Raw genomic sequence first — 25,068 nt, 5'->3', positions numbered from 1 at the left:
CTAACCCACAAGCTAAAAATAGTTAATTGGGATTTTTTTAGTTGTTTTTTTAGACCTAGCCATTTAAAGTTTAGGAAGTTTTAAATTTAGCTGCTTTTATATAAAAATAAAAATAAAATATTTGTGCAGCTTTCTGAGATTTAGTGTGTTTCTGTAATGTTTCTAACTACACAAACACAAAATCTCACAAAGCTGTATGTGGAATTTTGTGTGTGTAAAGTGTGAAAGTTGGTTTTTTTGGGCTTTTTGTGGCTGTGAGGTTCCTGCTTGTTGCAGGGGCCATTTTGGGTCTAGCACAGCTGCTTTTACATTGTGGGTGAGCCTGTTGTGTTGTGTTGTGTTTTGTAGGTTAAAAAAGGGCAAAGAAGTGACATTGACTTGGCCACGCCCACCTGGCCAACAAGCCATGCCCTCCCAGTCACCTTACCACCAAGCCACGCCCACTAATTAAGCCACGCCCACAGAACCAGTAGCAACAAATTTTAGATTTCACCCCTGGAAAAAATACTTGGTATTCTAAGCAGAGCCATTACTCCTAAGCGATGCTCTGTCTAGCCAGTTAGGAAAAGACTTTCCATCTTTCGATTGGCTAGCCCAAAGTGGTTTTTCCTTCCCAACAGAGCACGCTATGGTTCTTCCCACCCACCTTCTGTTTCCAGTCTGATGTCCCTGTGGACAGCTCTTTCAGCCAAACTAAGTGTAAAATTAACCTTTATGCTAAAATTCCTAGTAGGAAGGGAGCCTTTGGGATCTTAAATCAGGCAGAATGAAAAATGAACGGATGCGGCAGTACCGGCAAAGAAGAAAACACAGATCTTTTTAGGAAGGAGGCCTGCTTTTAGACCTTAAAGCAAGCATCGTTAAAAAATCGTTTATTATGAGAAACCCCAAAAAGCGTATAAACAAGAGCCAACAGTTACCTTGGTACATAAATAACACTTTCAAGACGCCCCTCCAGCTACATGGCACCAAAGCCAGGTAGGAAACGGGCTGGCCTGCCGGATGGGGATTGCCAAAGCCAAGCCACAAATGCAGGGCCTTCGAAGTTAAGGCAAGACTGGCCCAACTCCTGCAGTTCTGCATTGCACGCAGTTTCCTCCTGGCTTGTGAACGTAACAAGCCACTTAGAACTGCAGACATGCGACATGCAAGCTGCCTTTGATAAGATTTTTTCCTTGGAGAATGGTGACAATAATCCAATTTAGGGCTTGTGTAAAGGACTCTTTAACTTAAAACACATCTGCTGGGTACAAGGAAAACGACATTTAACAAGGAAAGCCCAATGGCAATTTTAGCACACAAAGTATCACAAAGCACCTAATCCACATTGCCCAATGCCCTGAAATAAACTGGCTGATAAGATATGCTTGTCCCCTCCTGCTAAAGTTGAGCTGCTGGATTGCACAATCGAGCCAGAAGCTTCCTTGAAAGAGCTCTACACCAGTTGATGCTCCCCCAGGTCTGTTGGACTGGCTGCGCTAGTGTCAACTTGCAAAGCTTTCAAGTTGCCCTGAGCAGGAGGGAGGGAGGGAGAACTGAAGTGAATTCCATACATTCTCCTGACCGCAATCAGAAGGAGGGCGTTAGGTTTCACAGCCAGCCAAAGTGGTTAATTGGAGAATGTGATTTATGACATGGCCAGAGAGGAGGGGAGAGACAGGGTCATAGGGGAACGTAAATCTACGTGGGATCAGTCCTAACTGCATCCCAGTATTGCCGGAATGGTGCTCCTAATAAATGACTATATTTCCTTTGAAGTTTGGATCATGGCTCATGAATTAATTAGGGTATCTTTCGGAAACTTGACAGCTAGTGGGATTGTAGGAGTTGACAGTCCTATGCATCTGGAGGGCCATAAGTTGGCGAAGCTCAAAGGTTGAGAAGACTGCTAGCAAGTCACAGGGCCAAGTAAAAATGCTGAAGGAAAGACGATTGCATGGAGGAGTAGAGCCTATTCCACAGCTGGACAGGATCACCTCAGTCGGGGTGGGGAGAGAATGGCCATCAGAATCCCGGGGGGGGGGGGTTCTACATGCTTCCTGCCTTCCGCTGGAAGACTTAGCAATAGCACTTCGTCTTCTATTACCATTTCATAGTTCTTTGCAGCACTCTTCAAGTGGTTTTACAGAGTCAGCTTATTTCCCCCAACAATCTGGGTCCTCATCTTGCCAAACTCGGAAGGACGGAAGGCTGAGCCAACTTTGAGCTGGTCAGGATGGAACTCCTGGCGGTGGACAGTCAGCCTTGCAATACTGCATTCTAACCACTGAACCACCACAATGAGAGAAGGAGATAGATGATGGAGCGATACCAATAGCATTTAAGACTTATATATCACTCCATAGTGCTTTACAGCCCTCTCTGAAACAGTTTACAGAGTCAATATATTGCCCCTAACAATCTGAGTCCTCATTTTACTGACTTTGGAAGGATGGAAGTCAACCTTGAGTTGATCAGGATCGAACTGGTGGTGGGCAGAGTCAGCCTGCAATGCTCCATTCTAACCACTGCACCACCACAGCTCCTACCTGCTACGTCTCTGTCCCATCAGCCTGACCCAAGAATTACTTGCCAGCCTTGATCTGGAGAGACATTTTCCCCACTTGTCATCGGGGCTCTGGGTCACACTCCCCTTCTTTGCATATGTCCGAGCAGAGGGCCATCTTGATGAAAAGAGATAAACGGGGATAGAATTCCTGGAAGGAGATCAACCGTCCTTGGGATCAACCACTGGAGATGCAATAAGGAAATGAAGGACCCAACTTATTCCCATCATTTTGTGTTACGCGTTTACAAAAAAAAAAAAGGCACACCCTACTGCGCAGGAAAATTGCCAGAGCTGCAGCACAACCACCAAAGCTAGAGCAGAGGGAACATTTTATTCTGCCCTGCGGACAGGATGGCTAGCAGATGAGACAGCCAAGAATAGTCATCGAGTTTGGGTGTTTTGAAAAAAACGTGTTCGAAAAACTTATCGGCAATAGCACACACCAAACATTTTAAGTTCGATCTATTAAAAAAAAAAAAAAGAATGGAAATCCCCATGTTTGGGTACTCATTGAGGCAGTAATGATGAAAGTGGAGCTGAAGTCCCACATAAAACAGTCGCTATATTAAGTCAACCCATGGCAACTGGACCCTCCCTGGCAAGGATTTAGGGCAGGGGTCCCCACACTTGGCAGCTTTAATACTTGTGGACTTCAACTCCCAGAATTCTCCAGCCAGCTAAGTCTTAAAGCTGCCAAGTTTGAAGACCTCTGACTTAGGGGAGGCTCCCCTGTGACCCCACTCCCTTTGGGGGCACTCATGCAGGATATCACAGACTCCGCAAACCATACCTCCCCCTCCCTCCCCCCACCCCCAAAGGCCCTGTCCATAATTCAGATTGTCTGTTGCTGCCTCTAACCCGGCTCTCTTTTGGAAAACCACCTGCCTGCCCCCGGGGAAGGAAATGAAGCTGCCCATCCCCCACCATTTATCCTTCCAAGTTTCCCCTTGACAAAGACAACAAGACAAGGAAGAGATTTGTAGAGCTTGTGCAGCAGGAAGGAGGAGAACGAGAGTGGCAGACACGGATGCAGCAGGCAGGGTGGACTGCTGAAGGGGGCGGTGGGGGTCTGGACAGGACCCCCAAGAGAGAGTCTATGAGCGGCAGCAGCCAGCGCCTTTCACCTCCTTCCGGACGTAGTCGTGCAGTCTGAACCGGGGCTCGTTGGGCAGCTTCATGGACCGGTGCTTCAGCTCCCTGGCAATTGAACACAAGGCTTCGTCAGTTCTCCCATGCACAGCCAGGCAGCTCCTCCTCTAACCTAACGCTCCTCTCAGAGGGGAGCAACAGAAACAGACTGTAAAGTGGGTGTGTGGGGCCTCTAACTATGCTTAGAGCTCTAAGCACATAGCGCTGATAAGAAGCATCCCGAATAACAGGGAACTAACTTTCTATAATCTCCATTGTCCTCAACACTCTCTGTATGGACTTTCTATCTGAGGTGCTGCTGCCACCAAACAAAACAGTGATGCAGTTTGAAGTCGCTAAGTTTGAGCAACACAGGTTCAGACGATGTCTTCTTCCAAACCCTTGGTAATCCCTACAATGTGTGCCCCAACGCCATTTTTGAGGCCACTGACATGTCCTCCTGCCATGAGGTATCCCTCTGTGGTTGCACAAGGAAGTCAAGGAAATGTAGCCCACAATAGCAGAAAATTCCACCCACTTGCCCATGATCAGCAAGTCTACAAGAACCCTCATATTCTGTCCAACTGGCAACTCTGAGCAGAGGGAGCATTCCCTGAGAATTTCCCTAACGGGCTCAGCTTGGGCATCATAGCAGCTAGGGATGGTGCTTCTCCCACATCCTTCCCCCAAAGGCTTCAGGTCACTTTAAAAAGGGTTGTTGGATGTTATGCCATGGGTGCAATAGCAGTAGCAAATTTCCTCCTTTTATTATTTTTATAAATCATTAAAGGCAGTGAACACATTAACAGATTAACAGAGTTGGAAGGGACCTTGTAGGTCATCTAGTCCAACACCCCGCCCAAGCAGGAGACCCTACACCATTTCTGACAGATGGCAGTCCAGTCTCTTTTCTTGAAAGCTTCCAGTGACAAAACCCCCATATCTAATATTTCTTCCTCCGACATTCTCCACAACAGGTGAATTGGGCTGAGGAGAGAGACTGGCCCAAAGCCACCCAGACAGCTCTTTCATGCCTAAAGCAGGACTAGAACTCCTAGTCTCCTGGTTTCTAGCCTGGTGCCATAACCACTAGGCCAAACTCATCCCATAGGCTGCAGTTACCCTCATCCAGTCAGATTTGATGTCTTTTGTCTGCATTGCTCCACGTGTCTCTTCATCTCCCAGAATTTTTGATAGAACTTACCCCCCCTCCCCCCCTGTATTGGGATTCAAATTTTTTTACTACCAGTTCTGTGGGCGTGGCTTAGTGGGCATGGCAGGGGAAGGTTACTGCAAAATCCCCATTTCCTCCCCATCAGCTGGGACTTGGGAGGCAGAGAATAGATGGGGGTGGGGCCAGTCAGAGGTGGTATTTACTGGTTCTCCGAACTACTCAAAATTTCCTCTACCGGTTCTCCAGAACTGGTCAGAACCTGTTGAAACCCACCTCTGACTCCCACCCACCCCAAAATGGTGACACCATGCTTAGTTGAGGCTGCTTTGCCTCTCAAGGGTGTTTCTGAAATACCATCTAGCATCAACCTTGTTAACTTTCAAGACCTTTCCACTATTTATTCAAAATAGACCGTGATATATATGTATATATGTATATACGTATATACATATATACATGTGTAACAGGGGTGGGTTCTACTCACCACTACCGGTTCGCAACGGGAGCACGCACGGAGAAGCTTCTGTGCATGCGCAGATTGTTTGTGATGACGTCTGGGCGGGTGGGCGGAGCCTCCTGTCATTGTTACTACCGATTCGCAAGAACCAGACTGAACCGGGAGCAATCCACCACTGATGTGTATATGGTGGGTTGCCCCTGGTTTGCACCGGTTCTATAGTAAAACCGGCGGGACCCCAATGTCAACAAAACGCCATGCACAGAAGAGCGCGCACGCGGCCCTGCTGCGAACCAGTAGTAAAGGTAAGTAGAACCCATCCCTGGTGTATGTATATATGTATGTATGTGTATGTCTATATGTCTATGTCTATGTATCTATATCTCTATGTCTGTCTGTCTCTCTCTCTATATATATATATATCGGATGAAATGTAAAATTTGTTACTACGGTTCTGTGGACATGGCTTGGGGGGGGTAATGTGACTGGGTGGGCATGGCCAACTTTTTTTTTTTTTTAACTTTTCAAAGCATTTTTTCTAACGCTTTGAAAAGCCTCTGCCTCTCAGGAAACTCAGCTGGGATCGTCAGAGACTTTTCAAAGCATTTTTTTTACCACCTCTTCGGCCAAGAGGTTACAGAAAAAAATGCTTTGAAAAGCCTCTGACGATCCCAGCTGAGCCGTGCGATCATCAGAAGCTTTTTTTTTTCAACTTTTAAAAGCATTTTTTCGTCGGAAGAGGTTGTAGAAAAAATGCTTTTAAAAGTAAAAAAAAAAAAGGCCTCCGATGATCCTGCGGCTCAGCTGGGCATGGGGGTGGGGGGCGCAGGGATTTTTGCTACCAGTTCTCCGAACCACCCGCTGCCATCGCTACTGGATCGGGTGATCCAGTCCGAACCGGGAGCATTTCTAGCTCTATCTCTCTATCTCTATCATCTATCTTTCTGAGGGCGGGCATCAGAATTTCATTTTTTAATGTGCACCGGTGTGTTCACAGAAAAAAGTGACAATAAAGCTTATCCTATCCTAAGGGCATCTTACGAGACCCTGCACTCCTTTTCTACTTCTTATTCAGCCAAACGTCGGCAAACAGTGTTCTTGGGAGCTGCATGTTGGTGATGGATATGCATACTTTTGGTGGGAAAATGGAAATGAAGGAGCTTACTTGGCGATGGCCATGAACGCTAAGTCCACATTCAATCCGCTCTTGGCACTGGTCTCCATAAAGGGCACCCCGTATTCCTGCACCAAAGAAATAAGGCATTTGGGGCTCATTGTTTTCCTCTCCTCAGGTTGGATGTGTACAATCCTACACGGATTCTGTGGTTCCATGTCAGAGCTGCCCTCTGCATGTATGTTATCCTAGACAGGCTGCCTCAAGATGTCCCTCGGGTGGAAAAATTGAATCCTACAATCCTAGGGTTGGGAGGGACCCTGGAGGTCTTCTAGCCCAGCCCCCTGCCTTTGGTCCTCACACCAGCTCAGACAAATTGTGGTCCAATCTTTTCTTGAAAGCCTCCAGTGATGAAGCATCCACAACTCTGAGAGGCAAGCAGTTCCACTGAACAGAGCTAATTATTTCAATGGAAGTCATCCTGTGATTTTTGTCTCTTGGCTGCTCGAAAACAGACTGTCATATTTAAGACAATCACTTAAACATGAGCCAGCAATGTGCGGCAGCAGCCAAAAAAGCGAATACAATCCTTGGTTCTATAAACAAAGACCGAGGCAGGACCGAATGCAGCCTGCCACCCGCTGCCAATGCAGAACAAACAAAACCTGAATAATTATCTCCAATTTCTTGTAACGTTTTGATCTTTTCCAGGTGGACATGTCTGCATAGCATAGTGAGTAATTTTGCTTGGCACCCTTCCCTGTAATTCTCTATAACAAGGTGAAGCCGAAGAGATTAGGCTCTATTAGCTTGTGGAAGCAGATGCAACTTTTTGAAGCTCTCCTGGAGCCAAATTGCCCTTCATTTTAATAACAAGGGCGCCCAACGTACCTTTGCTAATTTCTCCCCATCTTCTCTTTTCACCACTCGGTCCTGGGTTGAATCCACCTAAGCACAATAAGAAAGTGTCAACGTTTGCAGCAGGAGCAGTGCATTCTGAGACTGCTCGGATAACACCGGTCCCATCATCCAGGAGCTTGGATGGATCAAACCAGGGCCAAGCCACCCTTCTTGCAGCAGGTGAGGATACGAGGCACAGGTATGAGGTGGATGAGTGTTTGGAGGTTTTATTTCTTCCTGTGCAAAACCATATCTAGCTTCCTCTGCCCTCTTCCCTTCTTCAACAGCTTCTATGTCCCAAACAGACCCAGCCTAACGTCAAGGCCATAAATCAAGGACTCACCTTGTTTCCCAGCAACATAAGGACCACGTCTTGCTTTGCATATTCGTGGATTTCTGTCAGCCAAGCCTAGAAAGGAACACAAGACAATCAGAGATCACAGAAGCAACATTTGAAAGATACCGAGATATTTTCCAAAATTTATTATTTCCGGAGCTATTGTAAGGACTTGCCTCTCCTCTCTCCTCAAGAAAACAGAACTCTTGAAGCAGGCATTATTTCAAAAGGAAACTTGGGAGAAAGTGATAGCAAGGAAAGCAAGGCAGGATCTGAAGTTCTCACTCAAAAACCGTTAGGTTGAACGTTGCAGAAAACCCCTCCCCTATGTCCAGTCTGAGTGGAGCCAATTGTTCTGCCCCAGCTATGGACCCCAAAGAACGCAGCACACACAAAGTCCGTACAAACCTGAGTTTACTAATTAAGGACTACTAATGAGTTTTCTTAGTAGTTGTTCGAACACAAGTACAGTTTAAATCAGTCTTTTCTGAACAAGGGCTGTTCATTTAACTTCATTAACAGCCGACAAGAATCCAAAGAATAATAACTCAATTCTGAGGCACGGTCTTTCAGATAACTGTAATCTTACTGTGGTTGGCAGAATACCCAGAAGCAATTTCCAGGAAAATTGTGACCCGCTCTCCCCGCTTTTGGCACACGACGGCAAAAAGGTTACCAGTGCGCTCTGTAGGCCCATTTTTCACCCTCCCCAGGCTCCAGAGGCTTTCTTGGAGCCTGGGGAGGGCAAAAACTGCCTCCCCCCCCCTGGAGGCCCTCTGGAGGCCAGAAATGACTTCCGGTGGGCCCAGAAGGCCTGAAAATTAGCTGGCCAGCACACGCATGCATGCTGGAGCTGAGCTAGGGCAACGCTCGTGTGCCCACAGATATGGTTCTGCGTGCCACCTGTAGCACACGTGCCATAGGTTCGCCATCACGGCCCTAGGCAATTCCCTCCCCCTCCCTTTCCCAAGCAGGTACATCAAACTGACAGGAAGAACTGAAATAGGGAAGAAGTTGTAAAGGAGCATCCAAGCCCCCCCACCCCCACCACCCCAGAATGGCAGCATCCCGATAAGGATCTTAGGGACCTGACAGATATTCCCAGAACTCATTAAACAGGAAAAGCTCTCCTGGTCTCTGCAGTCTACGTTTGTTAACACAGGTAACAACCACAATTGGAAGCAGGATTTCAGTCGCTAAGCAATGTGGTCGTTAAGTGAGTCATCATGTGACTGGACCCAATTTCACAACCATTTTTTTTACCGTAGTCGTTAAGAGAAGCACTGCAGTCATTAAATGAAGACTAAATATCGCATGTGACTGACGGAATGAAAGAATTCAACACAGCTTGTACAGGGGTAGAGGAGTGTAGAGATAACCTTGGCAAAGGAATGCATGAATAAATTTATTAGAATAATTTATTTTTTTTGATAAATTTATATGCTGCCCATCTTATTATCCAAACAGATTTTTTATCCGAGTGGTTAGCAATAAAGAGAAAGAAAAGGATAACTGTTGATAAAAAGACTCAAAACAGTTTTGATCAGTGGTGAAATCCAAATTTTTTTACTACTGGTTCTGTGGGCGTGGCTTGGTGGGCATGGCAGGGGAAGGATACCGCAAAATCCCCATTCCCACCCCGCTCCAGGGGAAGAATACTGCAAAATCCCCATTCCCACCCCACTCCTGGGGGAATGATATTGCAAAATCTCCATTCCCTCCCCACTCTGGGGCCAGCCAGAGGTGGTATTTGCCGGTTCTCCGAACTGCTCAAAATTTCCGCTACCGGTTCTCCAGAACCTGTCAGAACCTGCTGGATTACACCCCTGGTTTTGATGTAGTTTGGCCCAAGAGGGTATAGGTACATTCACAAGTCCTGTCACTAACCTCCATTGGTGGTCAGGAAATGGAATCAACTGCTTTTTGGCCTCTCTTTTGCACCCCTGGCCAAAAATCCCAAGTTATGTGTTTTCAGCTGAAGGAAGTTAGCACCCACCCCTTCCCTGGAAGAGTGAAATATTTTGGGAAATATTAAAAAGGCAGAATATTATGTTTCCCTGTATGAAAAATGGAGAAGCATATTTTACAGACAAAGCAGCTCCCACCTTCCTGCCCCCCACCCTTTGTTAATGGGCCAGAGGCAGAAACCCAATCCTTTGTCAAAGGACATTTGCAACACAATAGCAACAGAAACTAACACAATGGGACCCATCTAGACAGAAACTCACCACATGGCACCTAGGAAGATTACATCCGCCAGCAAGGCTAGCTAAGACCCCCCCCCCACCCCCTGGGAGTCTGACAACCAATCAGGATACTCTTTCTGGGCCCCAGGAAGTTCAAAGCCAGAGACAGCATAAAACCTGAAAAACTCACTGTATCTCCCCTTTTCTGTTCAGGAACTCAAGCCATGTGATCCTGTCCACCATTAAACCATCTTTCCAAGTCTCCATGTTTCCAGTGTCTTTTTCCCCACTTGGAGCAGAACCTAGAAGGAGATTTCTTCCAACACAGCCATATTGATTGATTGATTGATTGATTGATTGATTGATTAATTGATTGATTGGTTCAATTTATATGCCGCCCTTTTCCAGAGACTCAGGGCGGCTTACAATGTGTTAAGCAAATATTCCCATTCCTTCATCTTTTACCAAAATGTGCATTTTGTGCAATTAAAACTATACCTTTTGTTAAGTTTGTTAAAGCTGTTAAAGTTTCTATTGTTATTATTATCACAAGCCCAGGGGTGAAATCCAGCAAATTCTAACAGGTTCTGGAGAACCGGTAGCGGAAATTTTGAGTAGTTTGGAGAACTGGCAAATACCACCACTGACTGGCCCCAGAGTGGGGTGGGAATGGGGATTTTGTAGTATCCTTCTCCCAGGAGTGGGGAGGGAATGGGGATTTTGCAGTATCCTTCTCCTGGAATGGGGTGGGAATGGAGATTTTACAATATCCTTTCCCCAGGAGTGGGGAAGGATGGGGATTTTGCAGTATCCTTCCCCTGGAGTGGGGTGGGAATGGAGATTTTGCAATATCCTTCCCCTGCCACGCCCACCAAGCCACGCCCACAGAACCGGTAGGGAAAAATGTTGGATTTCACCCCTGCACAAGCCCCAGCATAACATTTTTCAATAGAATAGTCTTGCTTGCTATTGTGCTATATATCACATTTTATTTCTAATACTCAATAACTGGTTTTGGGCACATGGTGGTGCTAAAGAGTCAATAACTGTAATGGGAAAGAAATAATCAGCATTCGCCTCAAACAGAAACTCCGATTCCTATCATTAAGAGTGGATTTGAGACCGTATCTATACAAACTTTTAAAACTTGGAAAAAGTATCATGCACAATAACAAACTTGGGTGGGTGGAGTAAACAGATTTGCACTTCTCCATTTTTAATCTCTCTCTGGGGAAGAAACCTGTGGATGAGCAAGGTGTGATTGTTTAGGGAACTGCACAATTGAAGATCTTCTCAGAAGCTGTCCTTAATGTCAAATATCCTCTAGCACAGCACCAAACCATCAAGTCTTGTGTTAACATCTCAAAAGAAAGGAAGCCCTCGTTTTCTCAAGCAGTCTGCTGCTCTGTCAATCAATCCTGTCATCCTCAAGTTTCATGAACCCCCCCCCCCCCCAATCTATGTTTGTGCTCAATTTAGCAGGATGGGAAAACTCATGGCAAGGAAGAAGCATCATGCTAACTGCCAAACCAGCCAACCAACCAACCAATCACATTAAAGCACTGAACAATAGCAATATCCTTTAAACTTATATACTGCTTCACAGTGCTTTACAGCACTCTCTAAGTCAGAGGTCTTCAAACTTGGCAGCTTTAAGACTTGTGGACTTCAATCCCCAGAATTCTCCAGCCAGCATAGCTGGCTGGAGAATTCTGGGGATTGAAGTCCACAAGTCTTAAAGCTGCCAAGTTTGAAGACCTCTGCTCTAACTGGTTTAGCATATTTTCCCCAACAATCTGGGTGAGAGAGTCGGATTAATGTCAGGGTTCCAAGTAACAGTCCCAACAAAATCAAAACTCTTGAGGCCTGGAGTTTCCTCAAAGTAAGAATTTATTAGGAATGCCATATTGGCCCAGCTAGTGAAAACCCGACGCTGAAGGACCCAAAGTTTTCCTCACCCAAATCAAAACCCAAAGTTCTTGCCCCTACTTCACATGTCCATCACATGGTCCAATCAGGTCAGAGGTGGGTTTCAGCAGGTTCTGACCAGTTCTGGAGAACCGGTAGTGGAAATTTTGAGTAGTTCAGAGATTCGGTAAATACCACCTCTGACTGGCTCCGCTCCCGTCTATTCTCTGCCTCCCGAGTCCCAGCTGATCGAGTCCCAGCTGATCAGCTGGGTCTTATTTTGTTGCCCTGCACATGGAGCTGGAAAGCAGGTTAGTGGGCTGGAGAGGGAATAGAGATTTTACAGTATCCTTCCCTTCCCCTGGAGTGGGGTGGGGTGGAAATGGAGATTTTATAGTATTCTTCTCCCTGGAGCGAGGTGGAAATGGAGATTTTAAAGCATCCTTCCCTTCCCCTGGAGTGGGGTTGGGTGGAAATGGAGATTTTAAAGCATCCTTCCCTTCCCCTGGAGTGGGGTGGGGTGGAAATGGAGATTTTACAGTAGCCTTCCCTTCCCCTGGAGTGGGGTGGGATGGAAATGGAGATTTTACAGTATCCTTCTCCCTGGAGTGGGGTAGAAATGGAGATTTTACAGTAACCTTCCCCTGGAGTGGGGTGGAAATGGAGATTTTACAGTAGCTTTCTCCCTGGAGTGGGGTCGAAATAGAGATTTTACAATAGCCTTCCCCTGGAGTGGAGTGGGAATGGAGATTTTACAGTATCCTTCCCCCTGGAGTGGGGTGGAAATGGGGATTTTGCAGTATCTCTCCCCTGCCACACCTACCAAGCCATGCCCACAGAACCAGTAGTAAAAAAATTTGAATTTCACCACTGGTCACAGTCCTCCTTCAGCTGCCTTTGGCCCACACCTTCCAAACACCTTGTAGGGATGTCCTTGGCTCCCATGGGAAAGAATGTTATTTTGGCTACAATTCCCCCAGTTATCTCTATCTCCCCTTTTATGCTCCCACAGCAGCAACCAGCTTTGCTGTGGCAACCCTGAAGATTTCCAAAATGGTTCCAGGGCTGACACTGGGTCCTTCTTTTACTGACCTCAGAAGGATGGAAGGCCGAGTCAACCTTGAGCTGATCAGAATCGAACTGCTGGACTATGGACAGAATCAGGCTGCATTCTAACCACTGCGTCACCAGCATTCTTGGTTGTGGCTATGTAACATACAAACCAATCCTCCTTAGTCACGTAATGTGGAAATTCACAGCTCAAAAGACTCAGTGAATTATAGTAACACAAATTGTGGTCTGTCAAAGATGGCCAATTCACACATCTCCCTCTCCCCTACTTCATGGTGCAGCCATTTCCCTCCCGCAGCTCAGTATGAAACAATCCACCCTCATCGCAGAGTTCCAGCCCATGGAGAAAAATTAGCAAACTAATGTGAAAGTTATCACCAGAAAGGACTTCAGAGGATGCCCGATTGTTATCACAATAGAAATCCTGGCATTAATGGTCTTTGACGTACTCCACATATTCCAGCTTCTGAGCTTCAACCCTCCAGTTCATCATCATCCTGTGCCTCACCCCAGAACATGGTTTCTGAAATCTCAGATTTATGGAGGGAAGGGGGTGGGGTGGGGTGGAGAAGCTCCAAATCAGAAGCATTTCCAATTCATCTCTTCCAAGAGAACATTAAAGAGTTCAGCAGAGAAGAACTTGGAAAGCAGGCAGGCCGTCCAGACGAATCCTGGAATGGCCCCTGTGGTTCATCCTGAAGGGAGAGAGTGTAGCCTCTCTCGCAATTCCCCCCTAGCCAGAAAAACCCAGATTAGCTTGCCTTAGGATAGGTCTCAGCTCCCATGCCCAAGGTCTAGCTTTAGTATACTGCTCAAAAAAATAAAGGGAACACAAGCAGAAGACATCCGAGATCTGAATGAATGAAATAGCCTTATTAAATACTTTGTTCTTTACATAGAGTAGTTTATACACTGCTCAGACACCTAAAGGGAACACAAAACTACTGTATGTAACAAAGAAGTATTTAATAAGGCTATTTCATTCGTTCAGATCTCGGATGTCTTCTGCTTGTGTTCCCTTTATTTTTTTGAGCAGTGTATATTAGTTTTATTTGTTACCTCTGGCTGCAGGCAGGAGCAGAGGGAGATTGCACCCGGAGATAAATTGGAATTTTTCTAGAGATGAAAAATTGACCAGAAGGGATCCCACACCTGGAAATAGATTTCCAGAGGGAAAATTGCAGACTACAGGAACCAGGAGCACTAACTCAGGTGAGCCTGAGGACACAGGTAAACCTCCAAGTGCTTCAAGGACCCTCTAAAAAGGATGCAAATGACCAGCTGTCTGCAAGGAACATAAATCCTTCCATTCCCCCCCATCCTGTCAGAGCTGAAGAAGCTTTTTGGATGAGAAGCGAAACGTCTTCAAAAGAAAAAACAAGGAAGTCCAGTTGCCTCCTGAAAAAGCACCTTTGGGACAACCAGGACCTGATGACGGAGAATCTCTACGGACTTTCACTGAAACGTGGTGACCAACAATGGAGCCCTACAAAACTACAACTTAACTCACAGGGAACAAAGTCAGCGGAAGTGGGGAGGACATTGTGCCGTAGATTAAAAAATGCCGGTGCACAAATTCACAATTGTATCATGTTGAGAGATTCTGGGTGGAAATAAAAATAGAGTCAAACTAAAATGATATCATTGTTATTACAAGCTTTTTGCCTGGAGAGGCAAAAAAAAATAGTCCAGTTGCCTCCTGAAAAAGGACTGAGAATCTCTACAGACCAGAAGGGGGCCTCAAGAAACTGACCAAGGACCAGGCAAACCCCAAATAAATAAATAATATGGAGGATGAGGGTGGGGGGTGATGCCTCTAATCTTGCCTTCCCCCAAGAGTTTTTGGGCAAGAAAAGACTAAGACGGTGTATCAAAATTTCAGGAACAAGGGAATGATAATTTGAAAATTCAGTTAAGGAGGCCTACAAACGGAATCATTTTTAAAACATGCTTTGTTTCTCTTAGGGTTGCAAAGGTGATGCCTTAAACATCTTGACATCTGGGAAGCTGCTGTCCTGCTGCAGATCACACCCAGAAGAGGCTTTGCAGAGAGTTCCTGCCTGGGTTGGGCTCCGGGAGCTACCAACAGTGGGTCCATTTACTACTTTGGGTGAGAAGGTAGAGTATTCCTTTTATGTCCTGCCCTTTTTTTTCCTTGAATAAAGGTGGCTGATGCATAATTAAATACATCCTGGACATCAATTGTTTCAACCCTCAAAACGAGGCTATAGAGCACTGCACACCAGAACAACTAGACACAAGGACAGTTTTTTCCCCAAACGCCATCACTCCGCTAAACAAATAATTCCCTCAACACTGTCAAACTATTTACTAAGTCTGCGCTACTATTAATCTTCTCATCGTTCCTATCACCCATCTCCTTCCACTTATGACTATAACTTTGTTGCCTATAAATCCTTACGATTTATATTGATATTGTTTCCTGATTGCTTATTTGTATCCTATGACTACCATTAAGTGTTGTACCTTATGATTCTTGATGAATGTATCTTGTCTTTTTATGTACAGTATACTGAGAGCATATGCACCAAAGACAAATTCCTTGTGTGTCCAATCACACTTGGCCAATAAAGAATTCTATCTGCCTATCAACTAAGGAACGGAGATCTTTAGAAAGGCCTCTCTTGTGATCTTCCTGTTGGGAAAGGTTCCTTGTGGGGAAGACATACTGTTAGACCCTAAGCTATTTAGGAGCATTTGAAATGTGGATTTAAAGACAGCTGTTACGTATAAGCTGGGTTAACAAAATCACAAATGAGGAGGTGATAAGTCACCTGGGAAAGCCAAGGGAAATAATCAAAGCCATTAAAAAGCGAAAGTTAGAGTATTTTGGACATGTGATGCGACACCCAGAAAAATACAGCATCCTTCACTTAATCCTCCAAGGAAAGACTGAAGGCAAACGAGGTCCAGGCAGAAGAAGAACATCATGGCTTCAAAATCTAAGGGACTGGTTTGGACAAAACCCAGCAGCACTTTTTCATGCGGCTGTTGACAAAAATAGGATTGCCAACATGATCGCCAACGTCCAATGACGGACGTGGCACAAGAAGAAGAAGAAGCTATTTAGGGGTTTGAAACTGAATTCTTTAAATTACACCCAGAAAACAACGGGGCAGCCATCCCCACAAGCTGGATCATGGAACCTTCAGCAGCCGAGATGCCACATTTTGCAGCTGAAGCTTCTGGATACTTTTCAAGAGGTGTCTCATATGAAGCATTTTGCAAGTGTCAGGCTGAGGTGAACCAAATAACAAAGAGGTTGACTTTCATACCCCAGATTTATTGCGTCTTCCTTCTTTGGTTATTTTTTTTTTTTTTTTGGTACTGCATTGCTGCATTTGACATTATTCCAATGTTTAACATACCAATTGTGTAAGAATATGTTGATTGGCTGTGTAAACTTATCTTACTGCCAGTATGTCTACATTAAGTCTGCATGTGAATTGGCAGGTATGGGAGATCCACTCAAAGCAGCCAAAGAGACAGAAGGATTTGCTCAGGAGCCTATGGAAAAGTAAAAGAGTGAACAGAAGGAAGAATAACAGAGTTGGAAGGGACCTTGGAGGTCTTCTAGTCCAACCCCCTGCTCAGGCAGGAGACCCTATACCATTTCAGATAAATGGCTGTCCAGTCTCTTCTTAGAAGCCTCCAGTGATGGAGCACCCATGACTTCTGGAGGCAAGCTGTTCCATTGGTTAATTATTCTCGCGGTCAGGAAATTTCTTCTTAGTTCTAGGTTGCTTCTCTCCTTGGTTAGCTTCCATCCATTATTTCTCATTTTGCCTTTTGGTGCTTTGGACAACAGTTTGACCTCTTTGTTTTTTTAAGAGCCCCTCAAATACTGGAAGACTGCTATCATGTCTCCCCCAGTCCTTTTCATTAGACTAGCCATGCCCAGTTCCTGCAGCCATTCTTCACATGTTTTAGCCTCCAGCTCTCTAATCATCCCTGTTGCTCTTCTCTGCACTCTTTCTAAAGTCTCAACATCTTTTTTTATATTGTGGCAACCAAAACTGGATGCAGTATTGCAAGTGTGGCCTTACCAAGGCAATATAAAGCGACACTAACATTTCATATGATCTCGATTTGGAGATCGTGAAGTGGTCAGTGATCTTGAAGGAGAAGCAGTGCAACAGTTGATGACTTCCATGTGGCCTGGATGAAACAATGGCAGCAGGAGTTGGATTCAGCCGGTTCAGACCTGTTCGGGTAAACCGGTTTTTGATTTCAGTTCAGTTGCAGTTCAGAGAACCGGTAAAATCAACCACTGGTTGGATCCGCCCACCCCACCCTGCCCTGCCCCACCCTGCCCTATATATTATCTATTCCTTCATCACGCGGTCCAGTTCATTTCCGTGCCTCACCTCCACGCCTCGTCCGCTCTGCTCACCAAAGGTATGCATATCTGCCTGCTCACCCTTCGCCTCGGGTCAGGTCGCAAAGACATACATTCCCCACCTCCAGCCTCGCTTCAGGCCTCCACCCGAATGCTGCCGCCCAACTCTGGCCTCAAACTACCAGACGGTGGTTCTTAGCTGGCTGCAGCGGAGATCTTGCAGCCGTCCCTTGCCAAGGCTTGATCGCTTGCAGCGATGCTCCATGTGGTCTCTGGGTCAGCAGTTGCTTCTCTCCGCTGCTGCTCTTGCTGGGAGAGAGAGCATCTCTTGTGCAAATTAGCAGCTGTGAGCTGCCGCTTTCCTCTAAGTCCCATCCAGAAAGTGTGCAGCACAGAGAAGCAGCAGACATGTTGAATGCTGTTTCTCTGCACTACAGCGCTTTCCAGATGGGACTTAGAGGAAAGTGGCAGCTCACAGCTGCTAAATTGCACAAGAGACGCTCTCTCTCCCAGCAAGAGCAGCAGAGGAGAAAAGCAGCTGCTGCCCCAGAGAGCAGAGATGGAGCGGAGCAGGCCCCGAAAGACTGCTCAGTCAACCATCGCCGCATGGCGGAAGCCGCGTATGCGTGCACACTCACATTTTCGGCAAACCGGTTGTTAATTGGGTTGAATCCCAGCACTGAATGGCAGTCTTGTGAAACAAGCCGTGAGGGAGATGTGAAACAAAGGCCACATTTGACGGACTACTCACGTCTTGTTAAAAAGTTATAAAACCATGTGCAAACTTGGGGGCCATCAGAAATTACAGAATACTGCCACTGTAGTGTTGGCAGAGTAAGATTTATCAAGTCCACCCAGATTTTTAGCAGGTGTTTTGAAATGCCTCACCCAACCCCAGAGCTCACTCTGAATCTGACCAGCTAGCCTTTCATTTTGGGGAGGGGGGTTCATACCTGGGAGTGTCAAAGTGTGAACAGGCTGAGTTTTTCACTCCAGACAATAATATACCAATCAATATGCTTTTGCATCTGTGTCTCTAAATCCCTTTGAAAAATGTACAAGTAGAGAGAGAGCTTTCCAGCCTTCGGTGTGACAGACTTATGTTTTGCTGTGTTCTTCCTGAATTTTATTGAATTAGAATTGCACATTCTATTGCTATTACTCATCTATGGGAGTGGAATGGCGATGGGATATAAATAAAAAGAAATGAAAGCGCAAATCTTGAAGCTTCTTTTTCTTCCTTAAAAGAGAGTCCATCAAGCGAGTGAGCACATGGGTACCTAGCCAGCACATTTGTTCCCAATGTGTTCCGTACAGTTTTAGGAGCAAGTATGTGCTTGTCTCTCAAGCTTGAAACTGGAAGGTGTGCTGACTTCAACTCCCAGAATTCTGAGAATTGAAGTCCACACACCTCCAAGTTGTAACATTGAGAAACACCGATGCAAAGAAATATAAAGATATCTCGGGACTGTGTTGTCCATCAACTGGGGAACTCTGGGAATTGAAGTTCAGACATGTTAAAATCGCCGAGGTTTTGAAACACTGCCCTGAAGTCAAGAGCTTTGAACTTTTATTGCCGTCCCTTTCAGGGGTGAAATCTACTTACCTCCCCTACTGGTTCAGAAGTGTGCATTCCGCTTGCGCGTGTGCACATGCCACATGCGATTTTGGATCCTCTGCATGCGCAAAGCCTTCTGTGCATGCGCAGAGAGTCAAAAACAGGTTACTTCCTGGTTAAAACCAGGAAGTAACGACGTCTAGGTGGGTGGGCAGAGTATTGCGCTGCCGCCGCTACCAGTTCACCGAACCACACACTGCCGCAGGTGTGAACCGGTAGCATTTCACCCCTGGTCCCTTTCCTCCTCCATGCAGCCAGGAGCAAAGCAAGGAGACTTAATCTAACATAAAAAGAGCTACTGCCAACTGTTAAGCGGAGCCGGCTTATTTCCTCTGCGCAATAATGACTGTAATTAGGGGGCATTAGTTGCATTTGCAATTTAATTTCTATGTAATATACTACAAGACTGGGAGCAATTAGGGGCTCCATTGTTAACTTCCTCCCTCGCATCTTCCCCCAAATGCAGAACGGATTGGAAAGAAAAAGAAGGAAAAGCAGAGGCAGACAAGTGTCAAGATCAAAGCAGGGGCATTCGATGGCCCAGGAGAAGCCATGTTGGCAGCGAGACATGCCTCATCAATCAATCTTGGCCAGGAGGAAGGTGTGCCAGATGTTGGAACTATCCCACCGCGACCTCTCCAGCATCTGCCCCATTCCAGAATGGAGCTGCCTTTAATCTGCAGTCCTACAGCAAGAAAAGAAAAAGAAAAGAAAAAAGAAAAGGAATGCGATGGCTCAGTGGCTAAGATGCTGAGCTTGTCGATCTAAAGGTCGGCAGTTCAGCGGTTCGAATCCCTGGTGCTGCCTAACGGGGTGAGCTCCTGTTCCTTGTCTCGGCTTCTGCCAACCTAGCAGTTCGAAAGCAGGTAAAAAATGCAAGTAGAAAAATAGGCACCACCTTTGGTGGGAAGGTAACAGGTTCCGTGCGCCTTTGGCATTGAGTCATGCCGGCCACATGACCACGGAGACGTCTTCAGACAGCGCTGGCTCTTCGGCTTTGAAACAGAGAGGACATGCGCACCCTAGAGTCGGGAACGACTAGCACATATGTGTGAAGGGAACCTTTAAGCTGGGTGGACAAAATCAGAAATGAGGAGGTAATAAGCCGCCTGGGAAAGCCAAAAGAAATCATCAAATCCATAAAAAAGCAAAAGTTAGAATATTTTGGGCATGTGATGCAACACCTGGAAAAATACGGCATCCTTCACTTAATCCTCCAAGGGAAGATTGAAGGCAAACGAGGTCCAGGCAGAAGAAGAACATCATGGCTTCAAAACCTAAGGGACCGGTTTGGACAAAACACAGCAGCACTTTTTCATGCGGTTGTTGACAAAAATAGGATGGCCAACATGATCGATGACGGATATGGCACAAGAAGAAGAAGAAGTCGTGCCTCAGGGGCAAAAGCTGGCTGGATGACTTTGGGCCGTTTACTCTCTCTCAGCCCAACTCACTTCACAGGGCTGTTGCTGAGGGGAAAATAGGAGGGAGAACGACTATTATGTATGTTCGCCACTTTCAGGTATTTATACAGTAATAGGATAAAAATCTATCTACTTTAACTCTATTTTTAACTGTAATGTTATGTATAGATGTTTTTATTTTGGCTGTTCACCGCCCTGAGTCCGAAAGGAGAAGGGCGGTATAGAAATTTGAATAATAATAATAATAATAATAATAATAATAATAATAATAATAATAATAATAATAATAATAATAATATCTAACCAATTGATAAATAAGCCGCCCAGAGTTGCTTGATAGAGAAATGGCAGCATACAAATGTAATAAATAAATACATTTTGGCTGAAGAGTCCAGTCTGGAAGAAAGAAAAACCTTACTCAAATCTGAAAGAAATGGGCACACAAGAACCTGCTTGGATGGGAGGCTGGCCCACAGCCTCCCATCCAAGCAGAGTGGCTGAGTTCCCACAGCAGACCCACTGCCAGCCAGCTGCTTTGGGTTTGGCCAAGGCAAGAGAAAATTGCAGCCAAAGAGCCACCAGTGATCTCAGCATCCCTTTGCTCTGTCTGGAGCATCCTGGCAACTGAAGCACAGCTTCAATTTTGCTGTATTTGGTTTGCGGGCAAAATCAAATATCCAAAATATAGTTGCTGTTGGGAAGCTCAAATGTGATTGTCACAGGCAGAAGGATGTTTGTTGAATCTCTCACTTAGCCCAAGATAGCAATAGCACTTAGACTTATAGTAGTCTCTGGGCCATTTACAATGTCAAGGCATTATTTTCATATTGCCCCCAACCATCTGGGTCCTCATTTTACTGATCTCGGAAGGATAGAATGCTGAGTCAACCATGAGCCGGTCAGGATCAAACTGCTGGCAGTGGGCAGAGTTAGCCTGCAATACTGCATTTTAACCACTGAGCCACCAGGGCTCACATATAGGCAGACATAATGTAGACACACAGACATTTATGTGTGCAAACACACACACGGTTAAGGAATATGCGCAGAGTAACCCTTGAGTAGCAAGGTTGTGCACATGAGAAATGGCTGAGAGTGATTGTGAACAAGCACTGTCAATACAGACACACCGAGTTGTGATATTCTTTTACTTTTAGGAAAAAGCAAAGCAAAGTCCAATAAACAATCCAGGTCATACACAGATAAAGATAGTTAAATTGTCAATCCAGGGATATTCCAAGAACAAAGTCTTCTTACCAGTTGTTGTAGTCATATGCAATAAAACAATTTTTGGAGTTGCAAACAGGAACAAGTACAGCAGTAAAACAATCAGTAAAACAGTAGAAAACAACAAGTAGCAATGATCAAGCAGTGATCATGCAGAGAGAACAGGCAGAGAGGAGCAGAGGTAGCAATAATAATGTAATAAGAAAAATAAGCCATGTTTCAAGCTTCCTCTTAAGTACTAGCCAATCAGAATGGCTAGCATTTGGTTGTATGATGCAATACAACTTTATAGTCTTAGAGCTATACGTTACATTTTGACTGCAAACACGCATTGATGGTTTATATATATATTGCCAACCCAACCAGTTAGGCAATAGCCATTCCCTAACACACACACACATACACAAATTCTGCCTCCCTCCTTTCTCCTTCCCCCCATATACAGGTAGTCCTCGACTTATGACCACAATTGAACCCAAAATTTCTGTTGCTCAGCGAGAAATTTGTTAAGTGAGTTTTGCCCCATTTCACGAGTTTTCTTGTCACATTTAACTGACAAGAAGTGATTTAAGTTAACTGAATCACTGCAGTTGTTGAGTTGGTAACACGATTGTTAAGTGAATCCGGTTTCCCCACAGACTTTGCTCGTCAGAAGGTTGCAAAGATAATCACATAACCCCCCCCCCCCCAGGACAACTGTCATAAATGTGAGTCAGCAGTCAAGCATCCGAACATAAATCATGTGACTATGGGGGGATGCTGCAATGGTCGTCGGTTGCTTTTTTCAGTGTAACTTCGGACACTCACTATGAACTGTCGTAAGTTGAGGACTACCTGTACAGGAATACTTTTCAGCTAGATTCTTGCCTCCAATGTAAGTGTGCAAGGCTGCCAGCCACAGACCCCCATTCCCCTGCGTGTCAATCCCAGCACCCCACTCTCTTGTGGGCCATCTCAGTAGACCTTAAGCTGCAACCTGATTGGCATGCAACCAGTGGTGAAATCCTACCGGTTCGCACCGGTTCGGGAGAACTGGTAGTGATAAAAGCTACCGGTTGGTCCGAACCGGTATTTCTGACAATCAGCTGTGCTGCACGATTTAAAATCGCTAGAAAGCAGGAAATCCTGAATCCTGAATCTAAATCGCGTGGCACAGCTGTTCCTCCCCCTCGCTGTTCTACTTACCTTCCCAAGCCTCCTTCTTCCATGAGCAGCACGCATGTACGTGCAGTGTGCGTTTGGCACGCACTGTGCATGCACACGCAGCATACGTTTGGTGCAACGTGTATGCGCAGGCAGCGAACCGGTGGCAAAGCGGGGAAGATTTCCCTTTGAGTTGCCGATTCCAATGGCTCTCACCAGACTCGCTGAGGCTGGTTCTCCGATGGGCATCCATCTGCTGGCAGCCCCCTTGCAAACAAGGCCACGATACTTCTGCTAAGCATTTCAACAAATTGCTTTTTGCAATATACACCGGCTCAGATGGGGCTCCAGGGAGGCTTATTCCTGGCTTAAAAGGTAGGGAAAAGGCAGCCTCCTTCAGCAGGCAACCCTCATGCTGGCACCTGGAACTGGGCTCCTGAAAATAAACGAAGCTTTCGCATTCATCTCCCCCACCCCCACCCCCCAGGCACACATTGTTTTCCACTGATTCATCATAAATCAACCCGGTATATGGGAAAACAGACATACAGTGTGATTTCCTACACTAAAAGTTTACCAAAGAGGCTCACTCAAAAGTCTCCAGCTCTGCTCTGTCAGAAAAGTAATTTGGGGTTCCAACTCGAGCCGGGGTTGCACAAGAATAAATAAAAATGAGATCCAGACAGCTGTGAAGAAAGAAGAAATATTTATTCCTAAAAGCAAAACAGTTTGCATTTAGGGAGAGCTCCAGAGAAATGGGGGTACAGCAGCAGACTTTTATAAGGGGAGCTTGTCCGGAGTGTGAAAGTGTCTATGTGCTGATTCTAGGGTGACACTTGAGGGGCACGTGTGTGTATTTGTGTGTAGCAGTGGTGAAATCCAAATGTTTTTACTACTGGTTCTCCTGGGCATGGCTTGGTGGACGTGGCAGGGGAAGGATACTGCAAAATTCCCATTCCCACCCCACTCTGGGGCCAGCCAGAGGTGGTATTTGCCGGTTCTCTGAACTGCTCAAAATTTCTGCTACCGGTTCTCCAGAATCTGTCAGAACCTGCTAGATTTCACCCCTGGTATAGATATGTATTCTTGTGAACATGCAGTTCCTCTGGGAGACCTAATTTAATTAACTCTATTTGTGTTTGCAGACCTTCACCTTTGATATGTGGATTAGGTCTGGGGGGGTGGGTTTGAGGAAGTTCGAGTAAGAGATTCCCCCCCCATCTGCTATTTAGTTTCATCTTGACTGTCAATTATCTAGTGGAGATACTGATTCTTAGACTATTGTGGATTCTGTTAATGTTTTAAGAGAAGATGGAAACGGCGGAAGCAATAAAATATATTTTGATATAAAACTTCTCACAGCTCTTAGAGAAGAAAAAACTGCAGAACTCCTAGAGACAAAGAAAGTAGCCGGCTCCAAACTGCATCGCAGGCAACTGGCCAAAGTTACTACTGTACATTTAACCCACAATGCTTTTGCCCTTAGCTGGCTGCAAAAACATCACAAAGGAAGACAAATCCTCTACTAGTCAGATGGGCACCAAAGAAGCACCCCCGGGAAAATTCTCCTTCCCGGAAAACAAAGGTAACAACCACAATCCAGCTTGGGAAGAGCACAAAACCCATTTGGAGAAAGTTAGCACCCACCCGTCTCCTAGAAAAGGAAGAATATTATATTTCCCTGGATGAGAAATAGAGAAACATATTTTTTTAAGATGGAGAAAGCAGCCCCCACCTTTCTTAATGGGCCTCAGCAGCTGTCAGCACTTATGAGATAAAGAGATAGATAGCTCTATTCATAAGCAAATACCCTCACCCAAGATCCAACATGGGAAAAAGCCATTAAGCCACAATAGGAATTGCCCAACACTCTTTCAGAACACATGCCCCTTCGTTGCATCACCCTCAGAAACTTCAACCAAACTTAGCTCAGATAAACATCTAGGATTTGTACTTTGCCTATAGAGCCAGCTATGACCCCTACATAACCCTTACATGGCCCAATGGGAGTCTGACAACAGCCAACAGAATACATGTTCTTGCACAGGAACAGGAAGCTCAAGGGCAAAGCCCAAGAGAAGGTATAAATACCCCTCACTCTCAACTCCAGTGGTGGGTTGCTCCCAGTTTGCACTGGTTCACAAGAACCGGTAGTAAAAAAATTTAGTAGTTCGGAGAACCGGTAATAACATTGGCTGGCCATGCCCCCGAACCGGTTCCCAGCCCGGTCGCCGCTCGCTTACCCTGCCCCCCATCATTGCTTGCATGCAGCCCCAGGACTCTGCCCTTTGCCAGCTAGGAGCGCTGCCGCCAGTTGCTCCCGTGCACCTGGCTGCCTGCCTGCCTCATCATCGCCACCATGAGGAAAGGCCCCGAAGTTGCGCTGCCTGGGATCCACGTGGGCTGCCCAGGAAGAAGCCAGGTATGGCTGGCTGGACACTGCCCGGAGCTGAGCTTGAGGCTGGCAGGAGGA

The 25,068-nt window shown here is 45.8% G+C and overlaps 1 protein-coding gene across 1 annotated transcript in view; it reads right to left on the bottom strand.

Annotated features, from left to right (window-relative positions):
- Window positions 1-3,393: 3,393 nt before the first annotated feature.
- The window catches only part of RAB26 (RAB26, member RAS oncogene family), a 230,394-nt gene continuing 208,719 nt past the window's right edge, over window positions 3,394-25,068 (bottom strand). The window contains exons 6-9 of the mRNA XM_070955071.1: window positions 7,665-7,730; window positions 7,313-7,369; window positions 6,473-6,549; window positions 3,394-3,745 (exon numbers count right to left, since the gene is read on the bottom strand). Coding sequence (XP_070811172.1) covers window positions 3,643-3,745; window positions 6,473-6,549; window positions 7,313-7,369; window positions 7,665-7,730 — 303 coding nt within the window. The 3' untranslated portion in view covers window positions 3,394-3,642. The remainder of the gene's footprint in view (window positions 3,746-6,472; window positions 6,550-7,312; window positions 7,370-7,664; window positions 7,731-25,068) is intronic.

Source organism: Pituophis catenifer, unplaced genomic scaffold (assembly GCF_029215685.1).
Source record: "Pituophis catenifer annectens isolate HBS135680 unplaced genomic scaffold, rPitCat1.0.hap2 SCAF_16, whole genome shotgun sequence".
Taxonomy (NCBI): domain Eukaryota; kingdom Metazoa; phylum Chordata; class Lepidosauria; order Squamata; family Colubridae; genus Pituophis; species Pituophis catenifer.
This window is presented reverse-complemented; position numbering and strand designations above follow the sequence as displayed.